The sequence below is a fragment of the Agelaius tricolor genome, unplaced genomic scaffold (genome assembly GCF_023055355.1).
Source record: "Agelaius tricolor isolate 1412-34295 unplaced genomic scaffold, bAgeTri1.0.p SCAF_14, whole genome shotgun sequence".
Classification (NCBI taxonomy): Eukaryota; Metazoa; Chordata; class Aves; order Passeriformes; family Icteridae; genus Agelaius; species Agelaius tricolor.
In genome coordinates this window covers 4185712-4207816 of record NW_027269274.1, presented here as the reverse complement: position 1 = coordinate 4207816, position 22105 = coordinate 4185712, and the positions used below count along the sequence as shown (strand labels likewise).

At 43.3% G+C, this 22105-nt stretch overlaps 1 protein-coding gene across 12 annotated transcripts in view; it reads right to left on the bottom strand.

Annotated features, from left to right (window-relative positions):
* The window catches only part of FOXP1 (forkhead box P1), a 376943-nt gene that overhangs the window by 54287 nt on the left and 300551 nt on the right, over window positions 1-22105 (bottom strand). For 10 of the 12 annotated variants that reach the window (XM_071439345.1, XM_071439352.1, XM_071439343.1 and 7 more), the window contains 4 exons: window positions 21481-21618; window positions 20304-20393; window positions 14905-15064; window positions 8651-8855 (listed from right to left, as the gene is read on the bottom strand). In XM_071439345.1, the coding sequence (XP_071295446.1) occupies window positions 8651-8855; window positions 14905-15064; window positions 20304-20393; window positions 21481-21618 (593 nt within the window). The remainder of the gene's footprint in view (window positions 1-8650; window positions 8856-14904; window positions 15065-20303; window positions 20394-21480; window positions 21619-22105) is intronic. The other 2 variants (XM_071439350.1, XM_071439355.1) reach the window with 1 other exon arrangement.

Here is a 22105-nt window from a genome sequence, read left to right as displayed (position 1 = left end):
TCCCACAGGCACAACAAAACCTGCGCAGAAGGTGACTGTCACATCACACACAGCCTGGCAGCTCGCTGGGGGGGCCCTCGTCCACACCCCTGCAGCAGCAGCAAAGTGCCCTTGGGGAAATGTTTATAAAAATATAATTAAGATAAATAATGATTCCAAGGGAGAACTACAGCTAGAGCACTCCATTCTCTCTGCCGCATGCTCTCCCCTTGGAAGAATGCTGTTTGAAAAAGCACTAAAAATGCAGAGGACACAAGCCTGCTTCCCCAGGGAAGCGTGCTGAATCATACAGGTAGTGTAAATATCATATGCTGCTGCAGGTGCTAGGCAGTCTATTTGTTTGTGTTTACTAAAAGGCATAACAAATAGTCCCACTAAAACAGAACAACACTTGGCATTGGACTGATAGGTACCAGAGCAGCCACAAATCATATTCATACAGCTAGATCTGAACTGCTGGGCAACACCAGAGCTTCACTCTGCTTTTTGGGAGGGCCCCTGTGCCATGATTTGCCCCTCTCAGAGCACAGAGAAGCTCAACATCCTGTCTGAGCATCCCAGGGAAAACCATGCAACAGCGGGAAAGAAAGCCAGAAAAAGACAAGAAGTACAGAACAGACTTGCATGACATACATGGCCAGCTAACATCGTTTACAGCTTTGCAACTTCTGAGTTAATTCACAGTATAAACAACAAGGAAAATGTTTCTTCCGAGCAAGACTTCCTGTAAACTGTTCATTAGAGCGCGCGGAGCGCAGGGCTGTGCACCTGCTGATTAACCATGCGCTCCAAGAATAAACACAAACCCCAGCCAGCCAGATTGTTCTGGAATTTGCTCTGAGCTGATTTTTCTTCCCCCATGTTATAAATTGGATTCTACAATAAAACAAACAGCAGAACATAGGTTGCTGAGAGTTAAAATCTACTTTTTACACTACATTGACCACAGCACCCACAGGCACAGCTACAATGTCTTTCTATGAATGGGACAGATTGCCATATGGATGCAGACACTGAACAAGCTGTACAACTCCTGGCGACAAGTGCCTAGGGGACTGTCCTATATTAGCACCACCTGTGCTGTGGAAATTGTGCTCTGTGTATGAAATGGTATTTAAGGGCCCATCGTGATGTTATTTTTGAGTATACACAAAAAGGAAAATTACAGTTAAAAAGAATTTGCTGGCTAGCGGATCTGTTGCTCAGTTCCCGAGATCATCTCCCAAAGGAATAGCTCTCCTCTTTATTCATGCAGCCCAAAATGACAAGCTGTAACACATATTAGCAGTTTCCCTGCCTGGGCTTATACCATCCTTTTAATGACAAGAATCTACTTTACAATATACATATGTTTTCCTGATCACACAGAAGAAATTACAGGCCTCCTACCTTACCCCTGCCAGCTATACAGAAAAACACCCCATGGCATTTCACAAACGTTGCTCCAGCAGCAAGCAATGCAATATGAATTTTCCTTGGGCTCCTTCCCCCAACCCTCACTGTGCAGCAGGTAGAACCACAAATCCCGACTACCAAATTTAAATGTGCATCTCGCTACTTTGAAAATACAACCGTGTCTGCCTGACAAAAATAGAGCTCCAGATTAGCACAAGATGTTGAGGGAGCAAGGAGAAGGGAAAAGCAGGGAAGAGAGGTTTGAGCAGTACCTAGCTGCTCTACAAAAAGAGATTTCCCCCTCTCCAAACTGCAAGAAAAAAAAAGATGCCAAGAAAAAGTAAAGTAAAACAAATTGAATTAAAGAAAAACAGTTGTAAAGTGAACATTACAACCTGGGAAAAATGATGTCATTTTATTGAGAAACTCATTTTTTTTCCATTAAACCACAGTGAAATGGATAAAGTTTATACAGCTTAATGGTGGAGTTTTACTTTAAATGCTGCTCAATATCTTAGCAGTACGATATAACATGATATAACAGCTGTCATACTAACTGCTCCATTTTTATTGAACAGCACAGAAAATAGTCACACAAAAGTCACCTAAGTCCTCTACTTCTACAGCCCTTTCAAGAGTGTTTCTGTTCTCAGTTTGTGCTATATATGTTAAAAAAAATAACAGAGCTCTTTATCAGCTCCCTGCTCAGCTCTTCAGGACAATCAGACCTGACCAAATTCTGAGGAAGGACAACTTGCACATAGAAGGAAATAAAAAGAAACAGAAATCCACAGTGCAGTAAACGAAAACCAGGTCCCTTTTTAAGAGTACTACATAAACACCTCTAATAAAAGAAGAGGACAAATTTTCATTGGACTTTAAGTATTTAGAGAGGAATGTTTTAGTAAAAGTTTAACTGCAAAGTGCATGCAATTAACAGAAAGCCATCAGCTATTTCTCTGGTATGTAAAAATAGCATTAAGCTGTATTAAATGCACGTGTAAGTATCTCAGTTGCAAGAAAAGGGAGGAGATATGCAAAGCACTCAGATATCAAACAATGATCTGTTGGCCAGATGGAGGAATAAAACAATACATATGCTAAAATTTGGAAGAGTTCTGTTAGGCGTCTGCCAAGGCTCACCCAATCTATTTTAAGTGCTTTTTGATACATTAGCTTAGTGTTTGGAGTTGTACAACTGATGGTTATTACACAGGACCAGAGAGAAGTGAAACGCTGGCGTGCAGGAGCTCCCTGATGCTGGGGCAGCTTCCCAAGCATCAAACCCAGCACCCTGCTCCAGCCAGGGGCCACATCAAACATTCACAGGCTGGTTAACTTAGCATCTTTCCTAGGGAAAAGCAAGTATAACAAGCTGCTTTTAGTTCAGTGCAGGAATTCCCTGAGAAGCTGATGAAGGAGCTCCTGGGCAGAGCGAGGAGCAAGTGGAATTGTACAACTGATTTAGCACCGCGGCAGACGGTGGGTGCGGGCGACGCACAGGAGGCTCCACACCCGCATCTGAAAAGCACGAACAATAAAAAGTGCCTGATAAGGCTTAAAACTGAAGATTAACAGCCCCAGGTCTGAGTCACAGCCGGTGTTTTTTCAAAGCTGATTACAGAAGAGTGACTCAGAGGGAAGCCTTCAGTAACTGGTGGCATTTCTTTGGCAGGGGAGTGAGTGCCAAGGGATTGGACACTGGGACACTTTGGGCTGTACCTGCACAGAGTAAATGGAGATGGCCAGGCTGGGGCCCTGCTGTCACAGTGTCATCATCACCAACAGCCCAAGCAGCCCCACAGCCATTCCAGGTGCAATGAGAAGGACAGCAGCCATGTGGAAAGCAGGATTGTTTATCAGACACCCAGCTGGGCCATCCAGGCTCAAGTCTCCCACTCCAACCTGGCTCCACAGCAAGGATGGAGGCACCTGAGCTGCTCAGACCATAGGTAAGAGCACAAAGGTCATGATGGGGTTTGAGTACATGGAGCAGCTAAATACCTCCTGGGAGGAAAGGGCCCAGGAACACCTATTTCTTAAGGGAGAATGGATCTGAGGCAGCCTAATCCAACACAACTCTGCTGATGGTGAAGAATAATGAACTAAAATCAGCTGTAGGGAGCAACTGAGGGGAGCTGACATGGCTGAGCAGATCTGATGCTGGCACCAGTGCAGAATGAATGCCAGGGACTAAGTGGAGAGGCTGGCCAAGAGAGGATGGGGCCCTGGGAGCATATGGACTGCAGGCTGAACTGTTTCATCCCGAGCATTAATAATGGACCCAAGTCTGTAATTCTTAATTGTGCTGAATCCTAATGCCCTCATCTAAGGGCCTTGGGATTTTGATGGAGGATCAGCTGGCATGGAAGATAACAACAGTAAAGCATGAGGCATTAGGCCTAAGCAGCAGATCAGTGGTCTGCCATTCCATTCCTCACTTCCCTTCAGAGCCTTCTCCAGACCCTGTCCTCCTGCCATGCTGGCAAGAAAAAGCAATTTTAAAATCCCCTTGTTTATCCCATCTATTTTTCCTACGAGATGGCTGCTTGCTTATGTGGAAGGACAAGCCTCAAGTGTATGTGGAGAGGGTATAAAGGCAATGAGGGGAAGAGATGGGACTGCTGGCAGATGGAGAAAGGTCTTTTGGACACAAAGCCTTTAACTGCAACTCTTCACCTTACTCCTGGTAAACAACAGATGCACTTCTTATATTAACAGGTCGGGACGTTCATTAACTCACTTGTTTATGTACAGCCTCCACCATCCTGGCTCTGCTGCAGTCAGTGCAGGATGGTACCAGGGGATGGGACCAGCACAAGGTGTCCAACAGCTCCACTGCACCCCCACACCTCCCAGTTCAAGCCCAAACTGGAGCAATCTCTGCCCACTGCAAAGCACCGATGAATTCTGCCCTGTTCTGGTTTTCCAAACCCACCCACATGGGGAATATTCCCAAGAGTGCAGGTTTCAGGATGCCCACTGTTAATCAGGTTCTACAGTTAGTAGCCACTTGAAGTGACCAGGCACCCCCCTGCTTTGTTTTGGTGCTTTTCTTAAGAAAATAATCAAGTTTCTCCCAAGTAAGATGCAGTGGAACAAGATGGAAAGTGGGTACTGTCCCTGACATTTCTAAGCACAGCAGATGTACTTAACTGGCTCCTGTTATTTATTTATTTACTTGTGTAGAGAAAAACTGCTTGTTACTGAAGAAACCCAAATGCTGATAAGATGATGAGAGGTTTGCATGCTGGTTGATGGTCTCACTTTCCCTTATCCTGAATGAATACAAGTATCTATAACTAAATATTTCCCTTAGGGTACTGATGACTGAGGTATGTTTATTGCATTGAGTGAATTTATATATATAATCAGCACAATAAACATTATTAAATTGTCTGAGTAAAATCAAAGCATGAAACACACAGTCAGTGCTGAATTCTAATGATGCTGAATGCCCATGATTGCATGGGGAAAGGATCTTAACAAGCCTTGATTTGAGCTTTGGCATCCGCCTCACAAATCACACAAAATGTTCCCTCTTTAATAGTGCTGAATATTGATAAATGTCTCTGCACGGCACAACAGGGAAGTTGGTCTCTATTGGCAATCTTTACCAAAGTGTGTTTTTTCCTTCTCTACACTCAAGGGTTTACCCTGAATGATTTAATTATAATTTTCCTTGTGTAAGACAAATTAAAGAGGAGAGTAGGAGTGTCATGCCAAAGCAGATTATTTATCTCCTTAACAGATTGCTGTGCACCAAACCCCAGAGCTGCTGCTGCTGCTACTTACAGAAACTGGGCGAAATGTGGGACAAAAGCATAGATGTAATATACATTTAAAGCCCAAATGAATGAAAGCATTAACCCATTATTTATAGCTGGAATTGTTTCATTCTCAGGGAAGCCATACACACAGAGCATGCAGAAACCAAGTGCAGCACCAGTGTTCCCTGGCCCAGGAGGGAGGGTGCCTCCTGCTTTTGAATGTGTTTTTGCTTTTTGGGTGTCCCGAGTGACTCTGGCTGTCTACCTGCTGTTTGCTTTTCAGTCACAAAGGAGAAACTTTGCTGTCACTGGGCCCCAAGGACAGCAGCCCCACAGTGGGCAGTGTCACCGGTGTCACCAGAGCTGTGTCCCTGCAGCCTGTGCAGAACCCCAGCCTGGGCTGGCGGCACGGCGACGCGTGGGCACGCCAGGCAGCCAATGACTACTGCTCCTGCTATTTTAAACCCCTTGTTTATAACCAGAATGTGTTTTTACCCAAGATACAGAGCAGATCTGCTGCTCGCCTGCTGATTCTAACACAGGTGCCTCCTGTCTCGCAGGTCTGGAGCAGCCTGGCAACCTGACCTGTGGGATCAGGAACCCCCTAAACACAGCCTGAACTATCCCAGTGACATGTGCCAGAGATGACAGTGATGATAGTAACTCCCACATAACCAACCTGCCTCCTGCAGCCCACTCCTTCTCAAAAGCCCAAGAGAAAGGGGTTGAAAACAGCTTTACAGCACACCCTAAAAGTTAATGTTACCTGTATATGATTATTTATGGCTGCTGGGCAGTCGTTATGATCCGGCTGTGCTTAACTTTTAGGACACTTACAGATTTTACTATGTGCTTTTTATTGTTGGTTAAATCTAAATAAATAGCTCTTGCTTGTATCAGATCAGAGCTAACATAAGGTTAGCACAGAACGTGCAGGAAGGAGGGGAAGTCCACGAGTCAAAAACCTTCCCTGGCCAGCCCAGGCTGTGACTTACGTGAGGGGAGGTGGAAGGGCTGATTCCTCCCTTGTGAGTCCTTCCCACAGCCCCACCTGACCTGAGCCTGAGCTAGGAACTGCTTCCAAAAGTCTCCTTAGATTGGTTGTCCTGAACCAGATGGGTACAAGAACGCACATGGATTTAACTCCAAGTCCAGCAAACTCATGCTCCCATCAGATCCATGATTTTTCTAGTCTTAACTTTTGCAATAAAAAAAAAATTACTAAACCCCTGCATGTGCCTGTGCTTTCTTTTGCAAGCCCACTAAAATTTCCCTTTCTGTGAGCTTTCAAACATACATGTGATAGCAGAGCACTGCAACTCTTCCCCTTCTGCTCACTCCCCACCCTGAAGTCCCTGCCTGTAGATAAATATCCTTTCAGAAAGGAAACCACTGCAAAATATCTCACCAAGAGGAGTTTCTGTGTCACATGAAATCCAGGCAGGCACCAGGGTGCCTGATGAGACTGCAACAAAACCCTTAAGTGCATCAGGAGGCATTCTCCTGCCTGTAGTCTCCTGCTCTACTTATGGATAAACATGTAATTCAATCACTGCAGCAAATGGATGGCATAAAGCCTCCATGTACCAAAGAGAGGCAGGACAAAGCAAAGTCTGTAGCCCTCTTATTTGTATTCCTAAATATACTTATTTCATATTTTGATATTTCAGAGAATTCAACAGATATGCAAGCAAAGTATAAGGCAAGCTTAATAACACAGGTATTGATTCCAGCACTGAGGATTTAGTCTTCTTAACTAAGACAATCTCAGACAATACCATGGCACGTTTATGCCTTCCTAATTAATCTGGAACTTTACTAATAAAAGCATGTGTATCACCTTGTCTGTAGATCCCAACTGCCTCCAGGCCACAATTACAGGACTCAGACACATGGATTTCCAGGTCTGTCCAATACTGTACACAGAGAAAATTCTTACTTCAGAACAGATTCCTGTATTTCCATTGCATTTCAAACTGAACTGAATCTGCTTCCTGCCATTAGCACGCAGCACGTGCCTCTATTCAGTGAAAGAAGATCCATCTTGCTGCATGGGATTTTACTTTATATACTCCATAAGAAAAGCATAGATAAAAAATTTATTGAAAAGCCATAAACCCATCCTGTTCAGTCCTACATGCAGCAAAAAGGGAATTAATTGTTTAATAAACATCCAATTTTTTTTTAGTATCCCATGTAAGTCTTCATGAAAACCACGTCCTTGGCACTTACATGCATTATAAAGATATTCACTGATGTTCCCACACAAGTCCTTGCAATGGGTATATAAAGGATGCCTTACACACAGAGCACTTCTTCCAACAGTGGGTGTGCTCTCCTTTAAAATCTATCTATTTCCAGCAGCACTATTTTCTTAATATCAGAAAGATATAAAAGGTATTTATATAGCTTCCCTATCAATCTACTTTCAGACCACCAGAAATACAAACTCTATGGCTTAAAAATTCCATTATCCTCTTTCTAATGAATGAAAGGAGGACGGAAAGACAAAGCCATCAGTTTCCATAAAATCCAGCTTTCACTAGTGTCTGCTGTAACGTTTCTAGATGGGCAAAGGGACTCTCCTGAATGCAAAGGAGCACTGCCCTCCCCACTGCACCCACTCCTCGAGACCCTTCCTCCTCCTCCTCCTCCTCCTCCTCTGGCAGCGACGCCGAGGCTGCAGCCGGCGCTGGCACCCACGGCCCCGGCGCCTGGGCCTGTCTATCTCCCCAGAAGCAAAAGTTACGTTGTTAGACACGCCTCAGTGAAATCTGGGGGTGTAAAGAAACAAACCTGCAATAAAGCATCCTCTGGAATAAAGCGGAGCCCGCGCCGAGAAGCACGTCAACAGACAACCCCTGATTTAAGCCATTTCTTTTAACAATGCAAACCGAGCAAGTATAAATTAACTCACACTTTTAAAAGCCAAACAACACCAGTTAGCTAATTTTATCAGCGGTTAAAAAAAAGGAAAAAAAAGCCACTTTGTTTTTAGAGAAACCTGGTGAACTCAAGCCTCCCGTGTCTTGTGAAAGCAGGGAAAACAGAGTACAAAAAGGCAAATATGTTAGATGAGACAGGCACCAAAATTTGGTAGAAAAATGGGCACTGTACTGACCAATAGATTTTCTTGCTCCCCTCCAGCCTGTAAACCCAAAGCACAACAAGAGCACCACCACCTGTGACGCAAAACTCAAAAAAACCCCCAGCTTCCTCACACTTCCCAATACGCTTATCCAATGCACTTCTAATTAGCTAATTGTGCCCACATTGATCCAATTAACAAGCCATAAAGATCTGAACAAAAGGAGCACATTCTGCCCAGTGGAGACTCTATTCAACCACGCCAACACCAGACAGAGCGAGATGGGGAGGACAAAACCGAGGCCAAGGCGCTTGGCCACCGCTCCCGAGCCTTTCGCCATCGCTCCGGGACGCTGCTCCCAGATGCTCAGGGTGGTGGAAAACCTGCAGGCACCTACCTCTCCCGTTTAGGAGTGTGGACTGATAGCTGTCCATTAGTTGAGGCGTGTGGGTTGATGATTAAGGAGGTCTTGGAGGGCGCGGAGGAGGAGACGCAGGTGGTGGACAGGTCCAGGCTGCTGTGGTTGTTGCTGGCTGCCTCCTCCGCTGTGTGCGAGCTTGTCACTTCCTTCCAGAGCTGCTGCAGCTCTGTTGGAATCATGCCTGAAACAAACAAATTGGATAATTAAATCAATTAACAGCTAATTCGGCCGTCTTCAAACAGTAATTAAATCAAAGAGTCAGTAAACAAAGCCTAGTGTTAGTTTTGCCTGTGTGTGTTTTTGCGCATGTATTTTTTTTTTTTTTTTAATAACTAAATGCTAATACTGCACTGCATGACTCTGTTATGCTCTGGTGTGACACCTGCAATACTCATGGAATGCAAAATCCGGGCTGTGGGCAGAGAGATCCACACACCACCACACCTACACCAAATGTCATGTTAAATATTGTGATTTTTTTGTAATTTTTACACCAAAGGCCCATTTTCAGAGTCCCTGCTTGGGCAAAAATTGCCCCCACATCCACAGCAAGCAAAGGTGGCCACTGGCTACTCATTGTTCATCTAAGAAATTCAATTCCTTTCTTTTTCCACAATTTTTTTGCTTTTTTTTTTTTTCTTTAGGAAGGTGACTACTTTCAAACCTGTTATTAAAAACAAGGAAGGTCTTAGGAAAAAAATACTCAGCTTTATTATTATGACAACATGAACCACAACATGACTAATTTTGTGCTTAAGTTTTAAATGATGACAAATAGCTTTGTTATTAAATACAGTTTTTATTAATCACTTTTAGACGTAAATTATGAATTCATATTGTCTTCCTGAAATGCTTTTCAAATTTTAACAGTCAAATTGATTATACTATGATTATTTCATTAACACACCTATCTTTCTCATTAATTTTGGTTTCTCGAACTGCTCACTTAATTGATGGATGTGTCTACCGAAAAACTGTATAACTTTCTATACAAGTAACACTATTATTACTGTCATTTCTTAGATCGATGCTAATGAGCCATTCAAAAGTAAAATGAAAACAGAAAATAAGCTTCAAGAAAAAATAATAATAAAAAATTGTGTTTTTTTAAATGTGCCAAAGTGGACACCAGGGTTAGGGAGACAACATTCAGTAACTAATGCAAGTGAAAACTGCAAACTCCAATGGGCCAAATGGAAGGTGAACCATGTGCTCACACTGAGATCATGCTTTTGGATAAAGCTGATGTTTGTGACATGATCCAACAAGTCAAGTTTCTCTCACTGCAGACTATTTCAGTGCTCTTTCAGAGAAGGCCATGGGAAAAAATTAGCAGTAGAGACACGTCACTCAAATATTCAGGGAAAAAAAATAATAATAATAATAAGCCAGTGTCTGTGTGTTTTTAAAGAGGTTTCTCATCAGTGTGCTTCCGACTCATCGTTTGGGTGACTGTTCATTGTTTCACCATGTTGTAGCTCTGGAGCTATCCTAAGGAAACCTGCCATTTTCTGAGTGTACAGCAGCAGCTCTCACAGGCATGTACCTCACCCAACCTAAGGTATTGAAATAAAAAAAATAAGGCAGTATGCATTATATTCATTTGAAACACATAATAAAAAATGCCAAGGTCTAAATTTAATTTATTTTTGTCATTTAGAATACAATGGATAGATAATCATCTCAACGTGATCAGCCAAACATCTTTACTTTGCTAAACTGTTAAAGATTTTAATTATGCTAGCTTTGGAGAGCACTGGTCTAATGAGGCGATAGACTCCAGAGAATCTAAGTGGTTAAGAACTGTGAAATGAGTCTGATAGGATTTTTTTATATTCACCGTGGATCGTTTGCATATCAAAGAGGAGTAAATTATTGCACGACAGACCAATAACCTTCCCCGCCTTTCCCAGAGTAGCATTAACAAAAACAGTTGGTCTCCAGTAACGGGTTCGCTACAAAAAAATGCTGAAATCCTTAAGCATCTGCAATTAATATATATTAGGGAAGAGGCTTCAATTTATACATTAAGTGATCAGATATTCTTAGGACACATCCGTTTCTCTAAAGCCACGTCATTTTCCTTTCATCAGCCCCAAATGCCAATTATATTTTGATGGATTTTGTCCCAAATGAGCATTTAGTTATTAGACATATTCAATTATTACTTGTCCCCTGGAATTAAACCTCTGAGCAAATTAAACAAAGAAAAAGGTCAGTACACAAGCCCGTGTCCTGTTTTGCTGTGTGGGGGCTATTATTTTCAAACACCTTGCAAAGTGACAGTGTGGGATGTATTTTTAGCTAACACGCTTGACAGGACTGTCTGCGCACTAACAATTACCTGTGAGCAGGGCTGACCCTTACACACTGTTTACTCAGTTGAAACAATAGTGAATAGACTTGTCTGTTGATGATAACATATTGATATGAGAACATATGAGCCGACACCTATTTTTATTTTCCAGAATAAGCAAATAGGGAAAGAATAACTGGCCTTTTTTCACTTTTTTTTTGTTTTTTTAAAATCTGGATTTCTGCAGGTTTTTAATTAAACACAGGCTATCATCCACTCTCCTCTCCCTGTTCTCCTCTTTCCTTTCCTCCTAGTCACTTCTGGATCTACCAAAGAAAAGACTGAAAATGTTACAGCCACTAAAACAGACACAGACATGATATTTATGCCTCTAAAAGTCAAAGTGTTTCATCTAACTTCCCATACAAGTGTAACTCCCATTAGTACTAATAACAACTATACCACAGATGGAAGGAAAAATAAAATATACCCAGTTGTGTGGGGGAAAATGCTGGAGGTAGTAAGGATTTTAGGCTGGGTGACATTAACTTAAAGAGCTAACTGTGATGTCATACATGTCTGCACGCAACCCTTTGCCAAAAATTGATTACATCACCTGATTAATAAAATAAAATTAGAAATAGCCTCTCTCCTCCTGCCCTAAATTTAGTTCCTTTAGAATAATTCTGGACTAGCCTGTCGAACTGGGCAGCTGAAAGGTATGCTCATCACTCATCCAGCAAAATGGTTAAATAAAATAATAGAACAAATGGCAAAACCAAGTCAAATAGATCCACGACCACTCGCAATAAATTATGTAATTTACCATTTAACAGTATCATTTTAGCAGTGAGAGCTAAATTTCAAGCCAGATTCCCAGAACTGCACTGCAATTACCCGGGATTGCAGTAACTTCCTACAGACCAGGAATGGGATTCAGACCTGGAACTGCCAAATCTATGGGAGCAATCAGGCACCCGGATGTCTCAGTCCTATTATTTTCACTCACTGGTGATCTGAAGTGTGATTTGCAGTTTCATTTTGAAGATACTGAAGATCTCACTCTCACAGCTCAGAACACTGCTGAAATGGGGTTTATTTTAAAATTGCTGCTATGTACAGATGTAAAATCTAGATTATAGAAGTGTCTAAATACTAAGCAGAAAAGATTACACAAATATAGCATTAAAGGATGTGCTATTTTGTTTAAGACAATAGGGGAGCACTAAAAACTAAAATGAAACTAAAATACAGATTTAAACAATCTATTAGTTCTGAAAACATAACGAAAATGTCACTTATGAAGTAGCATTCTCTCCTTGGAAACATTTATTACTATTACAGACACTTAAGAATAAAAGCAAAATGTTTTTAACTGAATTCACAGCTACATTTGCTAGAGGAATGATTTTATTTCTTTTATATACACATTTACCATATTTGTCTCAGTCTTGCAAACTGTTCTGGAAACAAAAGGGCATGAGAGATGTAATTTTTTTTTTAAATAAGAAGTGTCCATTACCAATTACTTTAAACTATAGCCCTGGCTCTTCATTGCATTTTTCAGGACAACTAGTCCCTCTTGATTATGAAAGAAAATGTAGGCACAGGTTTAAAAAATGTATGTTGTGGGGACAGTTGACAGATTACTGCTCACGGAACTCAATTTCCCAACCCCAGGTATCACCGGCTCAAAGACAAACAGAGTTGCTCAACCTCTTTGTGTCCTTGTACCTCCATACCCAGGTGACCATGTTCAAGCAAGCAGAAAGTTGATTTAAACCTCATAATGACATCAGTTTTAAGCCATCGTCTCTCTGATAAAAAGGAATAAAATATCGTGCTGGATTGCAACCCGCCTCGAGTCCCTCTTTCCTGCCGGCTCCCGCCGCCCCCAACGCTCACAGCTCATTTCCCTGCCAGAACCAGCCCTCTGTGCTTATGTTTGTGTCCTGTCTGGCGTGCAAGTCAGCACCCCTCAGGTTTTAAATACACTCCTGGGCGAGGACTAATAGTTACACTTCCCTGCTAACCATATCAATCAATGCCACGACGGCTGAATTACCTACTGGTGTCTCCGATGTGTTACCGCACAGATTACACTTCATGCATCACCACATTCATTTCTTTCACATTACACATGAGCGTGTCTTGTCACTGCCCAATTGCCCTCTTTTGGACAGCTTAACTGATGGACTATACAATGAACCTCACTGAGCCAACTTAATGGTATAGGAGCTGTGGGAAAAATTAACAAGGTTGAAGCCTGAGTCCGGTGGGTGTGTGGGAACAGCCCGGGATGCTTCCAACAATAAATCTGAGGCATAATTAATGCACGTTACAACATCTTGCAAGCATAAATGGCATTTCATCTACGTGCCCTTTTTTCCTGGACTCATTTCACACCTTCTCCCCATCACTCTGCATCGATGGTGGCTGACCAGGTACTGCCCCAAGCCTGATCCTGCTGCTCCCAGCTGGGCACCACCTTCCCATGGATCAGCCTCCAACTCCTGCACAGTGCTGATCTACACCAGGCATCCAGTTTTGGGATGCTGGGAAGTTGAACTGAGACTTGGGGAGTCAGGGGTTAGGCCCCCAAAAGCTCAGCCTCTCAACACAGGGCTCAAATACCTTCCTGGGTCTGGTAAAAATAAGCCTAAATAAAGCATGTCAGCCACACAGCAAAGCAGACTCCACTCCCCAGTATGGCCTCTGTTTATCCATGTAAGTTAATATTCACCAGCCACCTCACTCTCTTTTTTTACAGCTATGTACACAGAAAAAAAAGGAGGGTGAAGAACAGAAGCAATTTCGTCTTTTCCCCTCCATTTAAGTGAACAGAGCTGAATGTAAATTCATTGTATGATTTAGAAACTAAGAACAACCCTAAGGCTGCTTTCAAGATCCCAAATCATTCAAGCTGGGCTGACTCAAGCTATAAAGGTGAATATTCAAATTTATTATGGGGCAAGGGAAGGAGAAGGCAGTATTATTCAGAAATACCAGCATCACGGTTGATGCCATGGCATGCCTGAACCATGCCAACTCCAAACAGTCAACTTTAACCACAGCAGCCAGAGCTCAGGCAAGTCTGTTGAACTGTCCCACAGCTTACAGACAAACCCAGTTTAAAAAGTAAAATAATAAATTTAAGCCAAAAAAGAAAAGAGAGAATAAAAACCCTAGGTTATAATCACTGTCAAAAGTATTGTGGATTTAAGTAGTGCTTTCAGTGTATCAATGTCTTAAAAAAATAAAATAAATTGGGATTTCAGCAAAGCAGTAACTTCTTGCAGACTGCAGGACTGAATAAAGATGTAGGAGGATCTAATTGTCAATAACACCATTAGAATTAACTGGAGTTAATCCCAATTTGCCTCAGTGTGGAGGAAGGAACAGAAGCACCGAGGCAGTGACACGAAGGCTGTGGAGAGCAGCCCTGTCCCCTCTCCCTGGCAGCCACAGCCAAGGGCACTCAGAGCTCCCCAGCCTGCGGGTCAGAGCTGCTCTGTGCCAGCTCATGGCCAGGCTGGGACCAGGAAGGCTCAATCAACACATCTGGGAAAGGAAAAGCTGCTCTCACACACCCTTAGCCATGAAGCCAGCACCAGGAATCAATAAAGACTCCTCCTGTGAAGGATTCCGAGCCCAGATGATCACGACCGGCAGCTCTGAGTCTGCCAGACCGGCTACAGCTGTGCAAACTGCAAGTGAACTCCAAGCCCTCTGCACCCTGCCAGTCAGAGCAGCCCAGGATTGCAGCACCGCCCTTCTCAAAAAATACCTCCATAACGCCCACCCTGCCCGGCAGAATCCTTCTGTGCTTATTATCCTATGAGCTTGTGAGCTCTTTCTGTCCTTCCCCCCACGAGACAATTCTGTGTGAGTGTGCACCCCTGCCCTGGCTCTGCCACCCAAGCCCCTCACCTACCTTGTGCAAGGGGTTGCAAAGGCAGAGTAGGCTGCCCGGGCTGGATCGTCAGCAGCCCCTGACGCTGCAGAGACAGGAGGTGCTGCTGCTGCAACTGCTGCATCTGTAAGAGCTGCTGCTGAAAGGCCAACTGCTGCGTGGCCACTTGCTGCTGCTGGGGCTGGAAAAAAAAAACAACAGAAAAATTAAAATGCACACTTGTTAACACAAGAGCAAAGCAGAGGATTCACGGGGCTCCTTGCCTCAACTTGCTTCAATTTCTGATGGCAGTCACTGGGTATCAAGGCCAAGCCAGTGAGCCCACCACCCCTGGCAAAGACCCCAAGATGCTGGAGCTAACAGAGGGCTGCAGATTCCCATCTCCAGTGGTTAGCTTTCACCCAGCCTAAATCCCTGCTGCCATCCTATGTATATAGCATTTCTTGGTCCATGTGTTCATGTTTTACCCCAGACATGTCTGTGTTCCAGTGGTGGGTAAAGCAAATGCTGATGAAAATCCTGGGTAATTCTTTGAGGCAAAGAACATGAGAATCACACCCCATGATCACATCACACTTAGATGTAACAAGAAACCCTGCACTGTGCTCTGTTTGCTCATTCAAGGGCTGTCTCAACTATTAAGGCAATTCGACTGGCTTAATTTATGGTATTTTATACTCACTCTCTTCTTCATCCATCAAGCCTCACAATACTTTCTGTTACATTGGAATTATTCTGTGCTGTATTTAAGGCTGCTACTTCTGCACTTTGAAATTTTTAATTATTCTCACTAGAAAGAAGATGGAGTTGCTTTACTCCACAGGGATGTGAACCTTGAACCTTCGAGGTGTAAAAGAACATGTTGCTTTTCTCACTACTGTACCCGGAGAAGCTTTTAACTACTCTGTTTATCACTTCTGACATAAATAAATGAGAAAAAATCAGACCTTTGAAGAAGAAAAACTTCATCTAATATTGTTAATTAGCCATGACAAACGATGAAATAACATTGTAAATCTTTCATAGAAACAGCCACTAGATTTTAATTACACACATTCATAATTTAGCAAACAACATCTTACTTGAATGTGAGTGTTTAATATGTACAGTACTCGAGGCTTCAGAGTCCTTAATTTTGTTCAGTTAAGGAAGCCTCTAGGTTTTGCTTCCATGCTCATCTTGTGTTTTATTTGCTTTGTTCTTTAAAATCCATGAAAGGCTTTGCATTTTGATAAATATCTTTTTATTTATTGTACAATGACAGGAGGAAAACTTTTGTTGTGTAAAACATCAATACATCATGCCAGTGTTTAGCAGTTCCTTGTGCTAGCCAAAAAAAATTAATGTAGATTTCCTTAGTAATTATCTGAGTGATAGAAAGATAATACAGTGCAGTAGTACAATAAATAGAAGGAAATTATCTAATATCCCTAATCTGCTAGGAATCATATCAAGGTGGAGGTCTTATACACATTATGGCTAACAATTATGGAAAGAAAATTAACTCTTACCAAACTGCACACTTTCACAAACAAACTCCAGCCAGATCCCGAGCTTTCTGTCACCTTTCCTTGACACCAAGCCAGAGGATCACTGGCCCCATTCCCTACTGGTGTTACAAAGGGAAAACGTCCCACCAGAGCTGCTGGAGCACGACTGACAGACACCAACTGTGGGTTTGACCCCCACCTTCTTGTGCCACCATGCCCCATCAATCCTAATTTTGCAGCTGACTTAATATCCCCAACTCTGAGAGTCAGCCATTCTATTCACCTTATTTATAAACTCAATTTATCTTACTTCCAAAGGAAACCTTGGACTTCAGGAACACATCTAAACAAATAGGTGTTTGGATATTCTGAAACTCGGAGAGTTTACATTTCTTTGCAACAGCTTGCTCTGACACATCCATTTGTTGCAACTATTTGCAACAGCACCATATGCATGCAGGCCCCAGCAACAGTTGTATTGAGCTAAAGTAACGTTTGCCTCCATAAATATTAATTTTAAAATATATACACTTAATGTATTTATATTAATAGATTTGTATTATTAGTACTAGTAGTAAGCTGTGTTTTACCTATTTGCCGTAAGAGTGCAAAGTTAGCACACAGGGTTTTTTTAAAAAACCCCCTTATATCAACTGAATGATGCCCTTTTGGTTGTCTTCTCAGCTATCCTAAGAAAAGCTCTTGAACACACTCTACTTTGAAAAGCCAGGATATAAAAGTATACAAGGCCCATTGTCCAAGAAAGAATTTAAAAGCAAGACACGTTGCCAAACTGCGCTCCCCACCCAGTTACCAAACACAGGATACAAGGCAGTTTGTTTACTTCTCACAATTGAATGCATACAAAAAAGGTCTCGGTGCAGTCCTGTTGTCAGGTCAGTAGTCAGTGTTAAAATGCTGAAATATCCTGATAAAACTTGCATTTTTGATCCCCTCCCTAAAGCTTCTGTCAAAGGTCTGTTTTCCTTTCTTAGGTTACTCCCTACTGCCTAACATAAACTGTCACAGTGCCGGAGGACAAACGGCCCTGCTCGGGAAACAGCGCGCTCCGTCCAGCGCCGCGGCTGCGCCAGACCCTGAGCACCCCCTGCCTCTGGGCAGCCCCGAATTTTCCAGGGGAGAGCAGGAACAGGGCTGAGATCCCTCCCAGCACCTCTGCCCCTCGCCGTCGGGCACTGCTCAGCCTCTGCTACCCCGCGCAGCCCTCGAGTAAAACCCGCAGGAACCTCGCTGGGCTCTGTCTGCTGCTCTGCTCGGGGGTCGGGTCCCGTTCAGCAGCGGGGCTGGGGAGGTTCGTTGTGTTTTCCTTTTTTCACGAGACCACAATAGGACAAGGCACTCACAAAATGACTTGGGGGATGCCGTACATGAATACGCTTGTTCCATCTGTCAAGGTACAAGCTCAGCCCTCGTTAGCACGGCAGCCGCCGGCCCCCACCACGGCACTGCCTGTCAGTTTTCAGTGCCAGAGGGAGGGGGAAGAAATAAAATAATACAAGACCACCTTTTCCATGCTAATTTAGCAAGAATAACCTCCTTAAGCTGGGCTGAACAAACCTGTGGGGTGAAATGCATTGTTGAAATGGATCTCCACTAAAAGCATCAGCAAAAATACTCCCCCCCAAACCCCTAGAATAAGCTGGAGAGAGTTAGGTCCTTGTTCTCTTTCCAGCTATCGTGTTAAAATGCTCTTCTTGAAACAGGAAGGAGTCCTTTCTTATTGTTGCTTTCGCTAGTGTAATATCAGAAGTGTGACCACAGTAAATCAGTGTGTTAGATATTGAAATGCCATCACATTGTCTAACTTCCCTTCTTGTCTTTTTTAACACAAAGTATTTTTTTTCTTTAAGCTCCAAGCCCTCATCTTTGTGTCTGAGATGCTCTCCTGTCTGACAACAGCAATTTAGAAGAGTTAACTTTTATCGTTCATTCTGCTGTGTAACTTTCCCCTTCAAATTTCTTTATCTGCCCTCTGAGCTCATCTGAACTTTCATGTTCTCCCAGCATGTAGGCTTGCATTCAAAACTATGTCTAATAGACCAAATAAGAGGTTAATAAGAAGTGGCAACAGAAAGAAAAAATACAATCCCTGGTAACTGATAAGAATGACAGTGGCAGCCCTTTATTGTTTGTCTTCAAATATAGAGTTAAAGATCTTTAAAAAACTAAATTTTGACGCCTTTGAAAAGAAAGAAGCACAAAATAACAACAGGGGGTTATTGCCTGCCAGCCACAGGGGAGAAGCTCCATAATTCTTATTCTCCCTTTTGAAGGCTGTTAGAAATCTGATTCAAAAAAGCAACAGCAGAAGGAGAAAGCCTCTTGAGGCTATCGCCATTTCCTGTGATCATGCATAATGCGTTTCAAAAGTGGGTTTTTACCAATTCTGTTGATCAATTGCACCTCCTTCATATTCCCTCTTTTTTCTGCTGTGTTTACATCTGATGTGACTCAATGACAAGCGCTGTCTGAGACTGTGAAACAGACCTGTCATGTTGATTTATGGGCGCATCAAACCACGACTTGTCCAAACTGAAGCTCGCAGTTCATTAATTAGAGAGTTGTGACTTTGAAGTCAGCTTTCAGACTGTGGTTTTTAACATTTGGCTTAATTTATATGCTCTTGAATGTGGATCTCTAAGGAAAAAACTGAAATTCCCTTCTTGTCTTTGAACTTCTTTTGACCGCACAATAATCATTTCTTTGTCCAGAGTGATGCCTGCATCCCAGAGTCATTAACGCGCATTGAACTGCCACTGATGAGTAAGCCCTACTGAATTAGAAAAACAGCCAGCAAAACAAAGCTGAGAGCATTCTGCACAGTGATATCTCACAATTACATGCCTTCCCTCCCTGTGCCATTTCCATTTTAATTACTGTTAGTCCTTTAGATTTACATTTTAGACACTTTTTAATCTGTTCCCTTTTTATTATAGTGGCGCCCGTAAGCGCGCTATGGTTAAGGTTGTGTCAGCGTTTCCATTATAAACCCCCCTGTTTTCAGGGGTTTATAACTCAGCTGGAAAAATTCACTCTGGGTTGAAACTTGGCACAGGTGGCATGATTTGCCGAAATTTCAAGGGGAATGGGGAGCAGAAATTGCTGCATGCTTTGAGCAACACCCCTTGTCAGGTGACACAAGCGCAGCCACTGTCACCGGACATCACCCAGTGTCTCGCGGCAAGAGGCAGCTTTCTAGGATCTACCGAAGCCAGCACTGATGTCAGGTTAAACAGGAAAGTCTCAGACTCTTCCACACTTATCAGGTGGGCTCAGCACCTTAAAGTAAATGTAATGCAGGAAAATTAAATCTAAGCACACCAAAACAAATGAAGCTTTGGATGTGACAGGTATTTTGGAAGGAAAGTGTATCTAAAGGACAGGCAGAATTTGCCCTGGCCTGTCCCCTCCAGTTATGGACCACGGCAGCATCAGAGCAAGGTCTCCTGCCACCTCTTCTCCGTGTCACCACTGATGGTGCTCCAATGTGAGGAATGTGCAACCAGAACCTCCCTGACTGGAAAGTGCAAAGCCAAACTCAACACCTCTCGGCATTCTGCCTTGTTTAGAGAGGACAGCAGCGATCTGGGCCTGCTGCCTTGCCCCCTCCCCTCTCCACCATGACTAACTCCCCAAAGAACTCTCCCAAGATACAAGTCTAGATGCCTGCTCCAGGACTCATACCAAACAGCAAGGCCTGGTCCTCTGCTATAAAATATGTGGCAGCGAGCAAATGGAAAGCACAGGAAAACACAGGCGAAAACAGGACAATAATTCTAAATCTGAAAGCTGAGGCCCGATAGAGTCAGTTCAGTTGTGCAATCATTTATAAGATGAATGACAGTTTAATAGCCACTAGACAGTCCCCAGGGATCTGTGGTTTGAAAGTAAAATGGGTATTGTCTGTACCTCTTTAGGCTGTTTTCCAGCATGTTGTTGCTGTAAAAGTTGAAGCTGCAACTGTTCCTGTTGTTTCTTATAAAACTCTTGAAGCTGCTGCTACAAAGAAAAGGAAAGATGGTAAGTAACAAAGTGGAGAGCCAATTCAGTGTCCCTTTTGGTGTAACACACAAACTGTGATTTGAAAAATAGCATCCTTTTATCTGTAATGGTCTGACCTTTAGTTTGAAACTCAACAATAAATTCAGTGCACACTGACTATTCTTGGCATTATCGTTTGAAAAGTAATCTCCAAAATGAACTGATGAAAAACATACCATTTTCTACACAAACTAATTAAAATAAGGCAAGGAATGACCTTTGATTGTAACAACAAAGCCAAAATGCCCTTGCTGAGAGAGCCTGGCGGATCTCTGTTGTGAAACACACATGCTTTCTAAATGATAGGGTTTGACTGTATTAAGTGTTGTTCAATACATGCATAGACATCCTGGGAAATACTCTCCTCCTCCCGTTCCCCAGATGTGCTGTGCGCAGGCAGCGCTCCGGCTGCGGGCAGGATGGAGCCTGGGAGCCAGGAGGAGCAGGCAGGGCCGGGCTGGGGGGATGCTGACACCCACCCGGGCTCCCTGAGACCCCGCTGTGCCAAACCCTGCGATAACAGAGCCTCGGGGCTTGTTGGTGGCCAGCTTCCAGCTGAGAAAGGACCACGAGCTGCAAGAAGCACTGACACACAGCCCAGCATATGTTGGCTGAAATCAAACAGCCTTGCAAACCTCTCCACTTCTGTTTCCACAGCCCTTTACGGTTCCAGATGGAAATAACGAGGTCTAAATTGGGAAGTATGGCCCTTCTACCTTGTTTATTCCAATTAGTCAGGGCACACCAAGCCTTCTGAGGGATGCAGGCAAAAGCAACAGGGACATCTGCCGAAGTCCTGACACTTAAATATGCATCTGTATTATTTAGCTGATCTTGGAAACACTCCTAGCACTGCTCTCTGGATTTGTTTCCAGTAGCTATTTCTAGAATTAAAAACAAAAGAGCAGTCGTTGCAGCTCACAGCATGGCTGCTCCAAGGTTCAGACCTGAGATGTGGGCAGCTTCTTTCCCCAAGAGTGTTCCAGGAGGTGAAGCCTCCAGCATCCATAGGGGCCACCTGAGCAGCTGTTAAGGAAACAATTACCTGTTGAAGCATGAGTGCCTGCTGCTGTTGGAGCAGGACTTGGAGTTGCTGGGGAGTTAGCACTTGTTGCTGGAGGATCTGCTGCATTTGCTGGGGAGTGATCACTTGAGGTGTCATCATAGCCACTGACACTGGAACCTGAAGGCCAAGAGGAGACAAAGAGGGTCAGAGCACATCCCCACAGCTCCTCCATCATCCCCATGCCAGGGGAGCCTAATTCTGGCATCAAGGGGGCTGAAGGTGAGAGTCCTCACAGCCCACCCTGGCCAGCACACAGGTTCTGACCACATCTTCCCGGTGACTAAATTCCCCTTTTGCAAAACACTATTGGATGGAAATTCCTTAAAAAAAGTAATATGGTAAAGATTTATTTATTTTTACAAGAAATCATCATCTGGGTCCTTTCCCTCCCAGAAAGCCCTTGCCTCCTGTAGAGAAATCCAACAGCCAAATATCCCACGCTGATGGGATCTAGACCCTATTACGACAGGTTTTTCAGAAAATTGAAGGAAGGCTCAGTGATGTGAATAACATCACTAGACTCCTATGCAATTTTTACAGAAAGGCCCTACCACGATGTCTTTACCATTCCATATTCACCCAGCATACAGATGTCTTCAATTCT